The 19,543-nt window shown below is 44.3% G+C and overlaps 1 protein-coding gene across 1 annotated transcript in view; it reads right to left on the bottom strand.

Moving 5' to 3' along the window:
• Positions 1-10,896: 10,896 nt before the first annotated feature.
• cntln (centlein, centrosomal protein) overlaps positions 10,897-19,543 on the bottom strand; it is a 477,268-nt gene continuing 468,621 nt past the window's right edge. The window contains exons 29-30 of the mRNA XM_085991655.1: positions 15,043-15,045; positions 10,897-11,661 (exon numbers count right to left, since the gene is read on the bottom strand). Of these exons, the coding sequence (XP_085847781.1) occupies positions 11,560-11,661; positions 15,043-15,045 (105 nt within the window). The 3' untranslated portion in view covers positions 10,897-11,559. The remainder of the gene's footprint in view (positions 11,662-15,042; positions 15,046-19,543) is intronic.

Here is a 19,543-nt window from a genome sequence, read left to right on the forward strand (position 1 = left end):
TCAAGACTTTCCCGAAGTTCTATCCTTGACCTCCTTCTCTTCCTCATCTCCAAGTTGCCCCTCGGTAACATCTGCAGGATGAGTGAAACTTCCATATGTAGGCTGATGACATCCAGCTTAACCTCTCCACCTCTCTCAACCCCACCACAACCTTTATGCTGTCACACTGTCTGATTTAAAGTTATGAATGAGCCATAACTTCCTCCAACTCAGCATTGGGAAGATCAAAATTCACCATCCGTCATAAATACCATTCCCTTGCAACTGATTCTATCCCCTTCCCTTGCACTCACTTACAATGGACGAGGTGTGGATTTACCCTAACCTAAGCTTCAAATGCCACATGCTATCCTATGCCAATTTGTTTGTAGCATTGTCTGGCTCTGTCCCACCTCATCTCCTCTGCCCCTGAAACCCTCACCAATACTTCTGTAACCTCTAGACTCAATGGGGGGGGAATTTTCTGAGGGGGTCAGCGGACGGGATCGGTGGCAGGTTGGGTGGGAAAGTGAGGTTTTTTGACAGCGGGTTAGACCCTGCTGTCAAACCGCTGCCACATGGTTTTATGAAAGGGAAATCGTGTTTGACAAATTTATTAGAGTTTTTTGAGGATGTAACTAGCAGGGTAGATAAAGGGGAATCAGTGGATGTAGTATATTTGGATTTCCAAAAGGCATTTGATAAGGTGCCACATAAAAGGTTATTACACAAGATTAGGGCTCATGGGGTTGGGGGTAATATAGTAGCATGGATAGAGGATTGGTTAATGGGCAGAAAACAGAGAGTAGGGATAAACGGATCTTTTTCAGGTTGGCAGGCTATAACTAGTGGGGTGCTGCAAGGTTCAGTGTTGGGGCCTTAGCTATTTACAATCTATATTAATGACCTAGATGAATGGACCGAGTGTAATGTATCCAAGTTTGCTGATGATACAAAGCTAGGTGGGACAGTAAACCGTGAGGAGAACACAAAGAGTGTGCAAAGGGATATAGATAGACTCTTCTTCTTCTTAGGCAGTCCTTCGGAACCGAGGATGACTTACTTCCACACTAAAAATGAGTTCTCAGGCGAGTGATGAGTCCAATGCTGAACCTACAGTCTCTGTCACAGGTGGGGCAGACGGTGGTTGAAGGGGCAGGTGGGTGGGGTGCTTGGGTTGACGTGCATTCCTTCCGCTGTTTGCACTTGGCTTCCGCTTGCTCCCGGCGAAGAGACTCGAGGTGTTCGGCGCCTTCCCGAATGCTTCTCCTCCACTTTGTGCGGTCTTGGGCCAGGGATTCCCAGGTGTCGGTGGGGATGTTGCACTTTTTCAAGGAGGCTTTGAGGGTGTCCTTGAAGCGTTTCCTCTGCCCACCTGGGGCTCTCTTGCCGTGTCGGAGCTCTGAGTAGAGCGCTTGTTTTGGGAGTCTCGTATCGGGCATGTGGATGATGTGGCCCGTCCATCAGAGCTGATCGAGCGTGGTCAGAGCTTCGATGCTGGGGGTGTTGGCCTGGGCGAAAACTGATGTTGGTGTGCCTATCCTGCCAATGGATTTGCAGGATCTTGCGGAGGCCGCGTACGTGCTACCTCTCCAGTGCTTACCTGCTGTACATGGTCCATGTCTCTGAAGCATACAGGAGGGCGGTGTAAGGGGTTTTCGATCGCAGAGGTTTCTCTCTCTAGAGGCCTCTCTCTCTTGCACAGTAAAACCTTGAGTGGTTCGACCCACTCGCCCCTTAGGTTCTAGACACTGGACGTGGATGCAGGAACTACAATGTAGAGAACACTCGATAGGCCAGGTTTAATGGAAACGAAATGAAATGTTATTGCATGGAGAAAAACAAATCAAATGCAAGTCAATAAAAGGGTACATGGGAGGGAAAAACAAATTCATAATACATTACTAACTGAGATAGATACAGGCATATTATGCTTTTCAAAAGTCATCATGAAATGGGGAAACACACGGAACATTGAGGGACAACTCATTACCCCTTAAATGCCCACCCCCTAAGCCTAGCTAGATCAGATTGTGAGGGGCCAGAAACATGCTCACCAATCCAGTTGGAAAGTATAGAGTTTTGAAACAGGTCTGCGTTTTGATCCTTTCAGACGTCCTGTCTCCACGTGGTCAGCGCTGCGGGCTGCGACACTCTCTCTTCTTCCTCGAGGCGAAGGTCACGGACAGGCTGGACACTGGCAAGCCTGGACATCGGTGGGGACGGCGACCACCTGTTTGACCATGGTTGAAGAGGTCTCTTCGTGGAGTCTAGCTGATTACCATTTTCAGCTAGATTTCTTCTGTAGGGCTGCTGTCCCTTGTCTCGTCAACGGCCCGGGGTTTGTCGATGATCTCCTGATGGTTACCCCGGGGCGGGACACAGATTCAAATCACCTTCTTGGTCTCTGGATCGACGTTCCTCCACGGCTCTCAAAAGGACAAGCTCAAAAGCGCGTCTCGCTGATCGCCACCGATGGCTACCCCAGGACCCCAAATATACTTCTCAAGAGAAGTCTTTATCTCCCGCCAAATCAAGGTTAGTCTTTGTTTAACTTTTGGCGGGCTTGTATCACAACGGGGTAGTTATTATATTTAAACTGCTTTCGGGATGGCCGGTGATGGCCATCTCTGGTCTGGAATGACCTTGTATTGTTTTGAATGTCTTCTTGATGTCTTTAATGGGTCTTTGATGCACCCCTTATGAATATAAAACTGTTTCCCTTTGTCTGGGTAAACATTTAGATGGCCTTTATCTACAGGCCGATCTGACTGGATCTGCATCCAATCCATATGTATGGGGCTCTGTCTGGTTTCGTTTTCTCCGAAACGGCCTTCCAGAACTTACTGTGGGCTGAATCCACAAAGGCTGTCTGGGGACTGCAGGAACCATTTTAAAGTGTCCAGAAAGCTAGTCACGGGGTCTGGCGGCCATTTTATGTGTCCCTTTTTCTGGGCTTCTTTTGAAACAGTCTTTTAAAAGTAAAGGCCTCTTCTGCCAAAGGACCCTTATCTGGCAATATTAATTTTGCGAATCTGACAGCAGGTATCACTACTGCTCCGTAGACCATGAGCTTGGTGCTGGGTTTGAGGTCCTGGTCTTCAAACACTCTCTTCCTCAGGCGATCGAAGGCTGCACTGGCACATTGAAGGCGGTGTTGGACTTCGTCATCGACATCTGCCCTTGTTGACAGTAGGCTCCCAAGGTATGGAAAGTGGTCCAAGTTGTCCAAGGCCTTGTCATGGATTTTGATAATCGGGAAGCAGTACTGTGTGGCGGGGGCAGGTTGGTAGAGGACTTTTGTCTTACGGATGTTTAGTGTAAGGCCCATGCTCTCGTACGCTATGGTGAAGGTGTTGACGATGGTTTGGAGTTCGACCTCCGAGTGTGCGCAGACGCAAGCGTCGTCTGCATACTGTAATTCGATGACAGAGGATGGGATGACCTTGGATCTGGACTGGAGGCGACAGAGGTTGAACAGTTTCCCTTTGTTCTGTAGATTAGCTCCACTCCAGCGGGGAGCTTACCGAGGGTGAGATGGAGCATTGCAGCCAGGAAGATCGAGAAGAGCGTTGGTGCGATGACACAGCCTTGCTTGACCCCGGTCCGTACGTGAATTGAGTCTGTGGTGGATCCGTTGGTCAGGATCACAGCTCGCATGTTGTCGTGAAGCAGGCGGAGGATGGTGACAAACTTTTGAGGGCAGTCGAATTTGAGGAGGACACTCCATAATCCCTCACGATTGATGGTGTCGAAGGCCTTTGTGAGGTCAAAAAAGGCCATGTACAGCGGTTGGTGCTGTTCCCTGCATTTCTCTTGTAGTTGACACGTGGTGAAGATCATGTCCATTGTGCCCCTTAGTGTGCAGAATCTGCATTGCGACTCTGGGAGGAGCTCTTCAGCCACTGGGAGAAGGCGATTGAGGAGGATTCTTGTGATGACTTTCCCTGTGGCAGACAGCAGGGAAACTCTGTATTTACCACAATCGGACTTGTCAACTTTCTTGAAGATGGTCATGATTACGCCGTCTCTGAGTTCCCCTGGCATTCTCTCCTCCTTCCAAATAAGAGAAATGAGTTAATGTATTCGCATCAGTAGTGCTTCGCCACCATGGTTTAACGCCTCGGCGGGGATTCCATCTGCTCGTGAGGCCTTGTTGTTCTTCAGTTGTCGGATGGCCTTTTCAACCTCGTGCCGGGCTGGGGTTGTGCTGAGGTGGTGGCGGGTAGCATGCTGCGGGATGGAGTTGAGGACACTCGCATCGAAGACAGGATCTTGGTTAAGGAGATCTTCGAAGTGCTCCTTCAAGCGGGCACTGACAGCCTCTCTGTCCTTGATGAGTACCTTTCCGTTCTTGGCCCACAGTGGGGTAGGACTTTGGGTGCTTGGGCCGTAGATGGTCTTGACTGCGCTAAAGAATCCACGCACGTCGTGGTTGTCAGCTAGCTGCTGGATCTCCTGCGCTTTCTCCACTCACCATCTGTTCTTTAGGTCACGAGCTTTTTGTTGGACCTCGGCCTTCAGGCTTCTGTAGAGCTGCTTTCTTGCTCTCGAGTTGTGTTGCTGTTTCCAGATCAGGAATGCCTTGCGCTTGCGGCTTATTAGCTCCTGGATCTCCTGATCATTCTCGTCGAACCAATCTTGGTGTTTCCTGGTCAAGTGACCGAGCGTCTCTTCATAGGTGCTGATTATGGAGGCCTTGAGTGCAGACCAGGCACTGTGGACTCTGTGTCTCTGAATCACTGGGAGTTGTCAGGTTGTTTGTGAGGCACAGGCTGAATAGGGCTTTCTTAGCGGGGTCTTTGAGTGCTCCAGCGTTGATTTTCCTGTGGCATTGCTTCTGTTGCCGCTGCTGTTTTGGGGCTACATTGATGGAGATGACAGAGCAGATTAGGCAGTGGTCTGTCCAGCAGTCATCAGCTCCTGTCATGGTGCGGGTGATGCGGACGTCCTTGCGGTCCCTCGCTCGGATGATGACGTAGTCCAGCAGATGCTAGTGCTTGGAGTGAGGGTGCTGCCATGAAGCCTTGTACTTATCTCTCTGACGGAACAAGGTGTTGGTTATGACAAGGCCATGTTCTAAGCATTTCATCAGGAGGAGGGCACCGTTGGAGTTGGCTTTCCCTATCCCCTCTCTGCCGATCACACCTCCCCAGAGGTCTGTGTTCTTTCCAACTCTGGCGTTAAAGTCGCCAAGGAGGATAAACTTGTTGCCCGTTGGGACTCGGGACAGGGATTGTTCGAGGTTGGAGTAGAATTCCTCTTTGGTCTCGTCTGTGGCTTCCAGTGTTGGGGCGTACGCACTGATGACCGTAGCGCACTGGTTCCGGGCTAGGGGGAGCTGTAGAGTCATGAGGCGCTCGTTTATACCACAAGGGGAGTCTCTGAGACATTTAACTAGCTCATTTTTTATGGCGAAGCCTACCACATGGAGGCGGCATTCTTCTTCAGGTTTGTCTTTCCAGAAGAAGGTGTAGCCACTGTCTTGCCCCTTGAGCTGACCGTCCCCTGCCTGCCAGATCTCGCTTAAGGCGGCGATGTCTATGTCGAAACGTCTGAGCTCCTGGGCAATGATAGCAGTACGGCGTTCCGTTCTGTTGGGGTTGCCCATGAGGGTCCTGATATTCCACGTCCTGAACTTCATTTTAAAGGGTGGAAGATGCCTGTGTGTGAATTCTTTTAACGTGGGGTGGCCGTTGCACACCAGCTACCACACGGGCTTGACAGGGCAAGGTCTTGGTCCAATGGCAAGGGGATCCAAGATGATTGGAGACCAGGCTCTGCTTCATCGGCCTAGCACACACACACACAAACATACTCCTACTGTCCTATTAGGATTAGGAGGATAGATAGACTTAGTGAGTGGGCAGTAAGGTGGCAGATGGAGTAAAATATAGGGAAATGTGAGGTTATTCACTTTGGTAGGAAGAATAGAAAAACAGAATATTTTTTAAATGGTGAGAAACTTTCAAATGTTGGTGTTCAGAGAGATTTGGATGTCCTCGTGCAAGAAACACAGAAAGCTAGCGTGCAGATACAACAAGCAATAAGGAAGGCAAATGGCATGTTGGCCTTTATTGCAAGGGGTATAAGAGTAAGGAAATCTTGCTACAATTGTACAGGGCCTTGGTGAGACCACACCTGGAGTACTGTGCACAGTTTTGGTCTCCTTATCTAAGGAAGGATATACTTACCTTGGAGGCGGTGCAACGAAGGTTCACTAGATTGATTCCTGGGATGAGAGGGCTGTCCTATGATGAGAGATTGTGTAGAATGGGCCTTTACTCTCTGGAGTTTAGAAGAATGAGAGGTAATCTCATTGAAACATACAAGATTCTGAAGGGGATTGACAGGGTAGATGCTGAGAAGTTGTTTCCCCTGGTTGGAGTGTCTAGAACTAGGGGGCATAGTCTCAGGATAAGGGGTTGGCCATTTAGGACTGAGATGAGGAGGAATTTCTTCATTCAGAGGGTTGTGACTCTTTGGAATTCTCTGCCCCAGAGGGCTGTGAATGCTGAGTCTTTGAGTATATGCAAGGCTGAGATAGATTTTTGGACTCTAGGAGAATCAAGGGATATGGAGATCGGGCGGGAAAGTGGAGTTGAGGTCGATGATCAGCCATGATCTTATTGAATGGCGGAGCAGGCGCGAGGGGCAGTATGGCCTACTCCTGCTCTTATTTCTTATGTTCTTATGTTCATATAAAGAAAGGGAAAATAGAATGAGAATAAACTAGCGAGAGACATAAAAAGTCTCACGATTTAAGACTGAGATGAGGAGGAATTTCTTCACTCAGAGGGTTGTGAATCTTTGGAATTCTCTGCCCCAGAGGGCTGTGAATGCTGAGTCTTTGAGTATATTCAAGGTTGAGATAGATAGAGTTTTGGACTCTAGAGGAATCAAGGGATATGGAGATCAGGCGGGAAAGTGGAGTTGAGGTCAATGATCAGCCATGATCTTACTGAATGGCGGAGCAGGCTCGAGGGGCCATATGGCCTACTCCTGCTCTTATTTCTTATGTTCTTATGCCACGCGCCTTTTCCAATGTCAGGTCTATCAGCGCTGAGCAGACCTGGCGGTTGACCCAATTAATTTCATGATTGCCTTGTTGACAGATCATTTACAGGCTTTTTTTTAAACTTACTTTTTCTCTTTAACTTCATGGCCACGGGAACCACGCTGTTCGGGGACCACGGCTGTCAACCTGAGGCAGGAATTCAGTGGCCGTTGCTCCAGCTGATTACTTGACAGCTTCAAATGTACAGTAAAAGCTCCCACCTGACAGATCATCACTTTCCTCAGCCACAAGCAGTTTCTCAGTCCATTTCCAGCACAGATTCTGCAGGCTTTCCATTCTCCATCCAGTATCACCTCTTTGGAAGAACTCTCTCACCATTGACAGAATGTTTCTGTCATCTGCACTTCACTTGTCATCTATTCCATCAACATGGGTGCCCTTTATACTGTCTCATCTTGGTCCTCAGAATCCGACCACGATCAGCCTCAACACTAGCAGCACCAACAACATCAACCTTCTCCGCAATCAACTGATGCTGCACAGGACAGAGGGCATCAGCACCCGCGCACATTGCTGCCCGAGAGGCCAGGGATGGCCTCACCACGGCTAAATTTACTTTACTTGACACTCTACACCCTGGCTGCCACATGATGCGCCAGGTTGGCACCACCCCACACCAACACCATAAAGCATCCCTACAATGCCCAAGCCATTCCTTTCACACTCATCACCATGGCAGGGGGTACCATTATGTCTCACCATTCACTGTAACTCACTAAGTTACTTCCAAAGGTGCACACAAATCTGTCCAAGAACGCAAAGTGTTGAAAATAAAGGTTTCAATGTTTGACAGCACATTACCAGAAACTTTACATGAACATTGGATAAAACACCCAAGTGGCTACCCTTGTGTGTTGTTAGTTGGTATGATTGCACTAAGATGGGGTTGCGTGCGAGGGGTAGCTAGTGAGATGGGGATGCGATAATGTAGAGTGTTTTTTGGGTGGAGGTGCAAGGTAAGTTGGTGTAAGGATGTGCAGGAGTAGGGTAGGGAAGGCAGAGTGATGGGGATGTGATGAGAGGCACAGGAGGATGAAGTTGAAGTTGTACTCACGTTTTGTGATCGAATGAGTTTATCGAAAGGTTTGTGCCACTGCACTCAGGTCCTCCTGACGACAGTCCTGCTTTTGCCCTCCTGTGCAATGTGCAACCAGGCTGTATTGGTCTCCTGGGGAGGTCTCTTCCGCCCTGCATGCTGTGACTCCCTCCATAAGCATATGGAGGGAGTCATGGGAGAACCTGGGTGCAGCCCTGCACCTCTGTGCAGTCATTGTCAATGTTTGCAGCAATTCAATGCTGTAGAACACTGACAGCACAAATGTCAAAATTAAGTTGGCCATGGTCCCTTTAAGGAAACCGGCTGATGACGCGTTATGAAATGACGTCACCAGACTCACTTTCTCTAATTGGCCCGGGAAACGCGCTGGGCGGGCTTAACAAGCCCCATCAAAGGAAAGTAATTTCACAAAGTGGGATGGAGCCAGTAGCAAGGCCGCAACCCGCCACCGACATCACCCGTCACTGACCCGCCGAGGTAAGGAAAATCACGGCCAATGTGTTAAGATTTTACCTGGAACCACCAGGTGTAAACGGGGCAGATGCAGCCCGAAAAGGGCTCACTGCCTTGTTTGTGCCGGCGCTCTGTCCAGTTTCAGCTGGCAGTCCAGCCAAAGAGAAGCCCAAAAAACTACACAAAAATAATCTGGGCCGCTGCAACCACCCCCTTCCCCCGGAGCCACCCGATAGTCAAAATCCATCCCAGTAATTCCAATCGCCACCTTCCTGCCCTGTCATCTTCCACCTCACACTAATGCAGCTTCTCTTAGTGTTCCGCACCAAGTCTTGCTCACCCACCACCCCCATCTCTGCTGACCTATGCTGGTTCCCTGGCCCCCAAATTTAAACCCCTCATCCACACCTTCAAACCCCTCCATGGCCTTGCTCCACTCCACCTCTGTAACCTCCTCCATCCTTGTGTCCGCCCTTCCCCCGGCACCCTTCAGTTCTCTGACTCCAGCCTTGGTACATCCAACTCTTTCCCATCACCCCACCATTGGTGGTTGAGCCTTCAGTCACTGATTCTGCTGTCTGGAACTCGCTAACTAAACCGCTTTGCTCCTCCACTTCTCCCTCCTCCTTCAAAAGTCTGCTTAAAACCATTTCTTGACCAGGCCTTCAGTCACACTCCTAATTCTATGACTTGGAAGAAAGAAGACTTTCATTTCTATAGTGCCTTTCACAATCCCAGGATGTCCCAATGCGCTTTACAGAAGTATTTTTGAAGTGTTGTCACTATTGTAATGTTGGATACACAGCAGCCAATTTGTGCACAGCAAGGTTCCACAAAGAGCAATGTGATGATGACCCGATAATGTTTTTTTTATATAGTGATATTGGCTGTAGGATAAACATTGACCAGGGCCCTGGGGAGGACTCCCCTGCTCTTCTTTGCCGTTGGATTTTTTACATCCACCTGAGAGGGTAGATGGGACTCTGGTTTAGCCTCTCATCTGAAGGACGGCACCTCCGACTGTGCAGCACTTCCTCAGTACTGGCACTGGAAGTGTCAGCCCAGATTTTGGAGTCTAGTCAGGTCTCTGGATTTAGACTTGAATCCATGACCTTCTAACTCAGAAGTGAGCGTGCTACCCACTGAGCCAGAGGGCTGACGTGTATTTCCTTTTCTATTTCCATTTGCAAACCGTTTGGGATGTTCCGTAAAAGTTAAAGGTGCTATCCCAATGCAAGTTGTTATGCATCTCTGATGAGAATTAGTTCCTTGGTCATATTTTCTAAAGCTATATTTTTTGTGGCGTAAAGGGGCTATTTTCTTCTCCTTCTTATTAGGCAGTCACTCGGAACTTATCAGACGGTCGTGAGGCAGAGGTTTCATGTCGATGCTTTACTGTTCCATCGCAGGGGAATGTATACACGTCATTGCTTGTGGCAAGGAAGTTTTCCTTCCTGATCATTCATTAATGGAAGAATACAATATAGACAGCAATTTCACAACTGTATAAATTAGTATTTGAAGTTAAAAAATGTTTTAGTACTTTTACACATTCTGAACTCTTTGGGGGAAAAATTCAGTTGGTAGTGCCTCCCGTTAGCACCTTAAGAGGGCGCTAAGTGGGGCGCAAACCAACTAGCACCCGGGCGTGGCACTGCCCGCGCCTCCCGCAAAATTCAGTGGGAGGTTAGTGGTGGCAATAACCGGTAGTGCCCTGTGGCGTTGCGCCGCTGGCGATGACATCATTGGTGTGCGCAGCGCCCTGGCCACGATCTTCGGGAGCGCCCCCTGATTTACCGCTGGACGCTATGTCCAACGGGGTCGGGGGGGCGTACCTGCGGCCGGGGAGGTGCAATTTAAAGGCGAGTTGCGAGGCGGCCATTTTTGTTGTTGGCCGCCTGCCAGCACCTGCCTGCGCTCCCGTCCCCGGCCTCCTGAACCCCCCCCCCGCGGAGTGCCGGCTGTGCTCCAAGAGCCCGGCACTTCTCTTGGGTGCCGGGCTCTTTTGCCTGCACTCCCGATCCCCGGGGGCCCAGCTGGGCCCCAGGTCGCGCTGCACAAGGCCCCTCCCCTGCAATACCGCGTGTGGCGCTGCGGCACATAATGCCGCAATATTGACTCACAGCGCCCCAAGAGGGATGCAGGGCGCTTCCAGTAGCGCCCCACTTCCCTCTTGGGGCGCAACCACTCAATTTCCAGCGCGGGGGCGCTAATTTTTCAGGGGCGCTCCCGGCGAAGTTAGCGCCTCATTTGGGGCGCTACTCAATTTTTAGCCCTTTCAGTCTTAACAAATTTAAACTTTTGTATGAAAGGATTAAAAAAGACAGAAAACATTTAATGTAAAACTTTATTAAATACTGCAAAGCATATTAAACTCATGTTTTATTATAGCAAAATGAATAACAAAATAATTTATATCAATAATAAAATCTTACACATCCCTTGTAAAATGTACATAAAGACACTGTAAAGTTTTGTAATTAAAATCTATGGTAAAATATTTGTCAACCACACCTTAATTTGATTTAATTTATAAATAAACACACTATTTACAAATAATGAATGTTTAAAATATTACATTTATTGAACAGATCAACAATTTAATTTCTTCAGGTAAACGCAGCGCAGCAATGTATGAAACAGTAAAAGTTTAAGGTTCATCAAAAAATTACTCAAAGTATTCTATAGTTATTATAGATGCCAAATGTAAGTAATGATTTTAGCAGAGATTTGGGGATGTAAGTGATTGATTGTGTTATATTATATTATGGGTCTCTGCATTTTAGTGGAAAAAAATACATACTCTAATGAAAAATGTTTCAATTTCTTTTCCGTTTATTTTATAATAATTGTTGTTATATAATCACACGATGAGATAGTGTAGAACATTACAAAGACTATGTAAGTTTTATTAACACGCTGGGATTAGGTTCTGTTTGTAACCTATCAGCCACGGAAGATTGTCATTTGTCTAAGAAATGACACAAGGCTGTCATCTTACTTCTTTAGAGAGCAAGGCATACTCTTCGGTTAGTTTCTCTATCTCTGCCATCTTTTCCAGCATTGCTTCTATTAAACGGGAAGCACAAGGAAGCTGCAATATAAAAGAGAACGCATTGAAGCAGTACATTTTGCAAATCACTTAATTCAATCCAATGCAACAGCCTGTCTCAGGCTAATAATTAGACAACGACTGAAGTACAATGTGTAGACACTTTATGTCCTACCACTGCCATCAACACTGCTAACGCCCTATATATCATGAAAAACAAAATGCAGGCCAAAAGAATTGCATTTTCTGTCCCCAAATTAGCCTAGATCGTAATTACTTAAATCTATACTACCACCTCATCTTTTACAAGTTCCCTAGGGATTTCAGTTCTCGTGTTTCCAGTGAGCCAGATATTAAAGACAGTAGCCAGCCACTGAGGCATACTTCATTCTATGTGGTCAGGTTTTAGTACATTTTAAATGCAGCAACAATATCCCGTTACAAGTTATCTAATTACTTTTTAAAAAATGGTATCAATTGCATGAGCCCTCTAACACTTCCAAGGATTCTGCTAAAATTTAATCAAACCAAATAATGATAGAGCCACAAAAAAATCCCACATTAATTTTACCAGCATGTAAAATTACGTTGGAACAAATCTTAATTCTGTTCTCCAATAACTTTTGCAGAATGGAAGTTCCATTATTCACATTCGGGTCTGCCGTAGATACCTTCTCAGACTGAGGAATGGCTCTATACGATTCATTAAAGTGCTTTATTTCACAGCGAGTAAACATACAAAGCAAATGTTATGATCAGATGCACTTAGTTCAATCAGTACAACTTATCTTTGCATAATTATATAAAGTAAAGAACACTCCATGCTTCCCCACATCAGTGGGTCATCTTACTTGAGTTGAACAAGATATCTTCTAACAATCCTCTAGTATTTCTAACTTCACCACCTCAGGGAAGGATCTCAAAGCTTTCCCTTTAATAAAACACAACATCCCTCATAGAAAGTGTATCCTGTTTTATGGGCTATGAAGACCAATTTTAGGAACCAAGGTCCTGTGGCCCAAGGATGTCTGAAACATATCAGACCTGAAATTGGGCTAGGCCATTTTCCAGGCGTTCCTGGTGGCTGCCTAAAACAGGCATTAGGCACCTTACATATGTAAATGAGGGGCTTAACATTTGTTTCAGGCCCCCCTTTGCTAGCTTGGTCAGTGATGAGCAGGGCAAGCATTGGGCTTTGCCCGGTCACGATGCTTCAGCGGCCGTCAACGAAAGGTAAGTTTTTTTTTTAAAGGCATGCAGAGTTAATTCAGATCCCATTTTATAGTTGTATGCTCTAGCCTAATTTTGCCAATATTTTGATTTCATATTATTATTTATAGTTAAATAGCAAAACTTACAGCAATTTGAGAAGCATAGTAGAGTTGGTTGGAACATCAGAATTTTCTGCAGTGCAGCCTGAGGAACTGGGAGATGCAAAACTGAAGTGCAGCAGTGCCACTACTGGTGGGAGGGTGTAATTACAGCATGACACGTTTACATATGCAGTTTCCATTATAAATGGGGCATTAGAATTTATAACAGAAAAAGTTGACAACAAACATAAGCTTAATATATTATAAATGGTTAGTAATGTAAATTTGCAGTTGTGTATATTCGTGTAATAAAGTTTAAGAGTTGGTTGCCTTACAGTGCTCTACTACTCATTAGGAACTTTACCAAACTTTAGATTTGGATTTAACTAGTGTCTTTCATACGAACTGTGAAGGATATTATATAATTACAAAGTGGACATTGCTTTTGTGAAATTAGAAGTGCTTCTAGCACAAGATTGGGCTGTTTTTGTTCGCTTGGATTAATGTATCTGCAGATATCTGAAGGAATTGATCATGTGGTTAAAGACGGACTGCATCTCGTCAAACAGCAAAGTATTTCCTTGTATATAAATTATCGAAGTTTCCATTCCAATCAGATCAATCATGTAGAAAATCATAGTAGCCACAAACTGAAGGCATTTCATATGAGCTTTTCATATTCAAATTTGTGCACCATGAGGATCAAAGTATATTTTATATTTATTCACAAAGTGTAGAGAGAACTTCATATTCTAAGGAAATCTATGAGCCTCAACAACTTTAAATCTTCTCTTTTCGGAAGACAATTTATCCTGTTTTTCCTCAACAGTTCTTTAACTAGCACAGCATCAAGCCCTGGTGAGACCCCAAGAGAAGAGGAAAACAATGAGAAACTAGGGCAGCACAAACCTAGCGAAGGAAAACTAAATCCATTCCCTACTGTCGTAATCTCATTGAACACTTAAATGGGAAAAACAGTATAATGTCAAACTTTTTCTATTAGCCTTTTGAACTGAAACTAAATTGACAAACTGGAAGTTTGTGAATTATTAGATAAGCACTTGTTACATGATCTGCAGTATATGGACTAATGGTTTATGAACAAAGTGTACAGGATTCAAAGTGGATTGGTTATTTTCAACAAGGATATGGAATATGGCTCAGTACACCAGTACAATGCTGGATATTAAAATGGGGAAAACTAGACAATGTTAGTGTCCATCTCCAATCGATATAAAAAAACTATAGATATATGTATGTATAATACATACACACATAGGATTTGAACATTATATAATAGGAAAAGATGTTTAGTTTCTGACAAGATAGCAACATAGGTACAGTAGTAGGCCATTCAGCCCCTCCGGCCTGTTCCGCCATTCAATTTGATCATGGCTGATCTGCACCTCAGCTCCATTTTCTTGCCTTTGATCCATACCCCTTAATACCCTTACTTAATAAAAATGTCGATCTCAATCTTGAAAATTTTAATTGACCCCCAGAATCCACAGCCTTTTGGAGGACAGAATTCCCTTTGTGTGAAGAAGTGCTTCCTGATTTCACTCTTGAATGGCCTGGCTCTAACTTTAAGACTGTGCCCCCTTGTGCTGGACTCTCCCACCAGGGGAAAAATATTCTCTGTATCTACCCTCTCGAATATTTTTAACATTTTAAACACTTCAATTAAATCACCCCTCAACCTTCTAAAGCTTTCCTCCTTTTAGTGCAAAAAATTATTAGATTTTCAACTCTACTAAACCAACAAAAGTTATCCCTGAACTTTAAAATAAAGTTAAAAGGCAAATATAATACAAACACTGCTTTTTACATAAATAGATCAACATTAAACTAGACGTTAAGATACCAAAATAAAATTCTATTTCTCAAATCACCTCCAGAGGGCAACAGTCTTAAGTAAATAACATCAGAAAGCAGCAGTTCGAAGTTTCAGACTACACTATGACTAATTCCATGTGACACTCTGTCTTGGGGTTACATTCTATTTCTAATACCCTTCACAACAGTCACTCCTGGTAATGACTTATAGATGGAGAAAGGAATTTCATTAAGTCTCGCGTTCATCATTAACATGACCACAATTGCTATATACCTGCTCACTCTCCCTATAACAGTTCACAAGCAACACTCATCAGTTTCTAGTAAAAGGCGTCAGTGCGATGATGAATGACATCATCACTTTGATATGGTCTGTGTCAGAGTCCAAAACATAACAAAAAAAAGAGAATGAAAATAAGTCCACTTTCTGTTGGGCTTGCTGTACATATCTTATTGAACTATTCATGGTTTAATGATCTTCTTAATGACGTGATTTGCAATAACACTTCATCTTTCAAGTGCTATTCATCCTCAGTTGTCAGATCAATAAAGTATGTTACTGCTGTCTCCAGGGTACGTCCACATTACAGTAATTTGTTCTTTGTTCCTGAAAATAATGTGTTAACAAGATTTTTTTTCCACACAAGTTGTACTATTTATATTTATATACTTGACACTCTTTGCAATTATCATTGACTGCCTAAGTAATGTAACAGATGTAAGAAGGCTATCATATTATTCTGGTTTTCTTTTAATTGATCACTAAGAATTATGCAATGCTTGAAAGTGAAATGTGTTGAGGAAAATATATCTGGTTTGCTTTTAATTCAAAAAAAGAAGTTGCCTTTGTAATCCTACTGGATTGCAGTGTGTGCATATATGTGTAAAAGGGGTGGGGTGCAGTTGGGATTGGGGTAACTGACCACAGAACATAAAAATACAGTAAATTCACAAGGACACTGATTGGGTCATTCTGACATGTTTTCTCTATGGCCACCTGGCATGAATTTAGGTATTTTAAATTCTTTTTTAAAATTCATGAAGGTACTTTAAACCATAAAATATATTTTATTTGCTAAGAATTAATTCCTGTGTAGTAGCCAGCATAGCACCTGACACATGCTGTACTTGATCTCGAGTATAAAACACGGCATAAAACACAGTAAGAGACTCATAGATGGGATTGATCATTTATTCTGGACAATTTCCCTAAACAGGACATCTCTACAAATTAATAAGGGGGGGCAGGGGGAGAAATAGGAAAGAGGAGGGAGGGAGATGGCAATGGGCGAGGTGCATTGAGAAGGGGACGGAGAAAGGGAGTCAGGAGAGAAGGAAGAGGAGGGGGGCAGGTTAGGAGGAGAAGGAGCTGGGCACAATTCCGTCTTTGTGGGGGAGGTGGGGGCAAGGGTGTATTTTTTCTCATGTGGGGACAAAAACATTACAGGTAGACTTTCGGATCAAGTTGAGGCTGAATTGCTTCTGGGTCAGAGACTGGAAGAGGCACTAGCAGCTTCTGATTCAAGCTCCATGGTTGGAGAGCCAGGGCCACACTCACTGGGGAGGGGGGAGCCAGGGTCACGCTCACTGCTGGGAGCCAGGGTCATGCTCACTGAGGGAGCCAGGGTCACGCTCACTGTGGGGGAGCGGGGTCACACTCACTGGGGGAAGGGGCGGGCTGCTGCTCACGAGCCGATGGCAGGAGGGGAGGAGGGTGGGTTATTCATGCAGGTGATCAGCACATTTCACATAGCCCCTATCATTTGTCCTACATTCGATTGCTGGTGCCATCAATTTTATATTTTATTCCAGTGGCAGTTTTTTGCACTATGCAGTTCTCCAAACTAACAGATATTTGTGGCCAGATTAAAATATTCTACAAGGAGTTCTTCACTGGGACTAAAGTGAAGGGATCTTCATCCACAGCTGCTACCTTGACTGACCGGAGTTATCCCTGGTGTCCTGGCCAATATTTATCCCTCAACCAACATAACAAAAAACAGATTATCTGGTCATTATCACATTGCTGTTTGTGGGACCTTGTTGTGCGCAAATTGGCTGCCGCGCTTCCCACTTTACAACAGTGACTCCACTTCAAAATGTACTTCATTGATTGTAAAGCGCTTTGAGACGTCCGGTGGTCATGAAAGGCGCTATATAAATGCAAGTCTTTCTTTTTTTAACATGGAACGCAACGGCATCGTCACAATGCCCATTGAGTTTATTATTTACACTGTAATGGTCCTGAGAAAGGTCAGCATTTTTGTAATTTTAACTTACTTCAACCTTTCCAGGAAATGTTTTAATTTTACTGTTGATATTTTCAAAGGCAAAGGAGGACCTGCGAGTGATTTGGTAAAAATGCACATTATTGCCAGGTAGCATTGCTAAGGTACGTGTGGCTTTGTGAAAGGACAGATCACACTGACGTTTCAATGCATCACAGATACCACTTTCATTGCAAGTTTAAAGGATATTTACTCAGTCTCGTGCTCTTTGCCATTCTGAATATTTACTTTGCAGTATGCTTGCACTATCCACAGTGGTTGAAGAAGCTCCTTTTCTCATATTATCTCCAATGAGGACACAAAACTTAAAGCTGAAATGCTTACACATTAACTCCTGAAACACAGAATATGTTGAAGTCATTTGATAAAGAACCACAAACGACACTAACCAGCTGAGTCAGAAGGGACACGGTGGAGGCATTTATCATATGCTGTGTCTATCAGTGACAATATTTTATTTTTAAACTCTTGCAGTAGGATTCAACTTTTTTTTAAAAATTTAAAAGACCATTTCAGTAGTTTAAGGATACCCTGAAAAATCAGATAAAGCTGCTTTGTGATGTTGCTTTGTCATTTTCTCATGCAAGTGCTGTAAATAGTGAAGACATGTTTGGGTCGCTGTCGAATACTACACTTACCCAGTGGGATAATTTAACTTAAAAAAAAAAGTCCCAGTAACATCAGGTTTGCACCCTGGATAACTATCACCTCCCATCGTCAGGAGAGCACTGCTAAAACTGCAGAATTTGGACTCCCTTGTATTTCCTTAAAGCAATGAGAAGAATGAATGGTTTGCTGTCATGGTTCTGACAGCACTGATGGTTTCAATTGGCTAGTTTGGACTTTCTATTCGCTGAGGACAGTGTGATTACCAGAGAAATATTTTCAGGGCAAAATAAAGAGAGGAAAGCTGCTTAGTGTATAAACAATGAGTGTGTTCTGTTATGTCCATATATGGAATAGCTAGTTCTGTGAAGTTGCAATTCCTAGGTGACACGCTGTGGGCTAATCAACATAAATAAATTGCATAACAAGTGTAAATTGTGGTGAGCAAAGCATACTTACTTTAAACTTCATTTTATATTCCTTGAACTCAGATTAGGTGATTGGAAAATGATCTGCAATGGATGGCTTTATTTGTTCAAACTATCTAACAAGCAGTAGGGAAAAAAAACTAATAAACCACCTCAAAACAGCCTCACAACAGGTTCTGTGATGAGAGTATTTTTCAGGTTGAACATAAAAATAATCACAAATGCCTTTGGACCAATGTCACACTCCCTCTACCTAACAACCTGGACTCCATTCAAAAACAGCAAGAGTATAAAATAAAACAAACTTACTACTTAGGTTATCGACTGAAAAAGAAAAACCCTGGGGGAAAGCATGTGTGTAACTCAACTCTCAGATACCAATTATTCTATTTATAATAATAACAAAACACAATGGTTGGGTAGTGTCTGTCCTATCCTTAGTCATATTAGAAGTAGTACAGGAATGACAGATGATTGGCAGAAGATTAATCCAAAAATGCAGTATTTGACTAGGAATGACAATTCTCTTAGAATTTGCACAAAAATTAAGGAAAAAAGTACTCTTTTTGGCTTAATGACAATGTCTGGTGAGTTCTGGAGTACTGTGTACACTTTTGGTCTCCTTACCTAACTAAGGAAGGATGTACTTGTCATAGAGGGAGTGCAACAAAGGTTCACCAGACTGGTTCCTGGGGTGGGGGGATTGTCCTATGAGGAGAGATTGAGTAGACTCGGCCTATATTCTCTAGAGTTTAGACGAATGAGAGGTGATCTCATTGAAACATACAAAATTCTTGCAGGGCTTGACAGGGTAGATGCAGGGAGGATGTTTCCCCTGGCTGGGGAGTCTAGAACCAGGGGACACAGTCTCAGGATTAGGGGTCAGCCATTTAGGACTGAGATGAGGAGAAACTTCTTCCCTCAGAGGGTGGTGAATCTTTGGAATTCTCTATCCCAGAGGGCTGTGGAGGCTCAGTCGTTGAGTATATTTAAGACAGAGATCGATGGATTTTTGGATATTAAGGGAATCGTGCAGGAAAGTGGAGATGAGGTAGAAGATCAGCCATGATCTTATTGAATGGCGGAGCAGGTTCGATGGGCCGAATGGCCTACTCCTGCTCCTATTTTTTATGTTTTTACGTTCTGTATAATCACTGTACCCTACATTTAAAAATTCTAAACACTGCAGTGCTGAAATCTTCCGTAGCTTGATTAGTACAGCTTTATCTATATTCCAGTAAAATCATTTAATCACAGGAATACATTTTGAACAAAGGATAAATTAACAATCTTCAATATACAGTTTAGCAAAACGTCACAAGTACATTTAAAGCTCCTGATATAGCTAATAAGTTATAATTATTTGTGCATTGCACCATAATGGCAGATAGGATTCCCAGGGTTTACTTAATGCGTTTTTAAAATAGTGCCAGCTTAAAAAATCAACCTAATT

The sequence above is a fragment of the Somniosus microcephalus genome, chromosome 1 (assembly GCF_052327205.1).
Source record: "Somniosus microcephalus isolate GS21.2 chromosome 1, FLI_Smic_1.0, whole genome shotgun sequence".
NCBI lineage: Eukaryota > Metazoa > Chordata > Chondrichthyes > Squaliformes > Somniosidae > Somniosus > Somniosus microcephalus.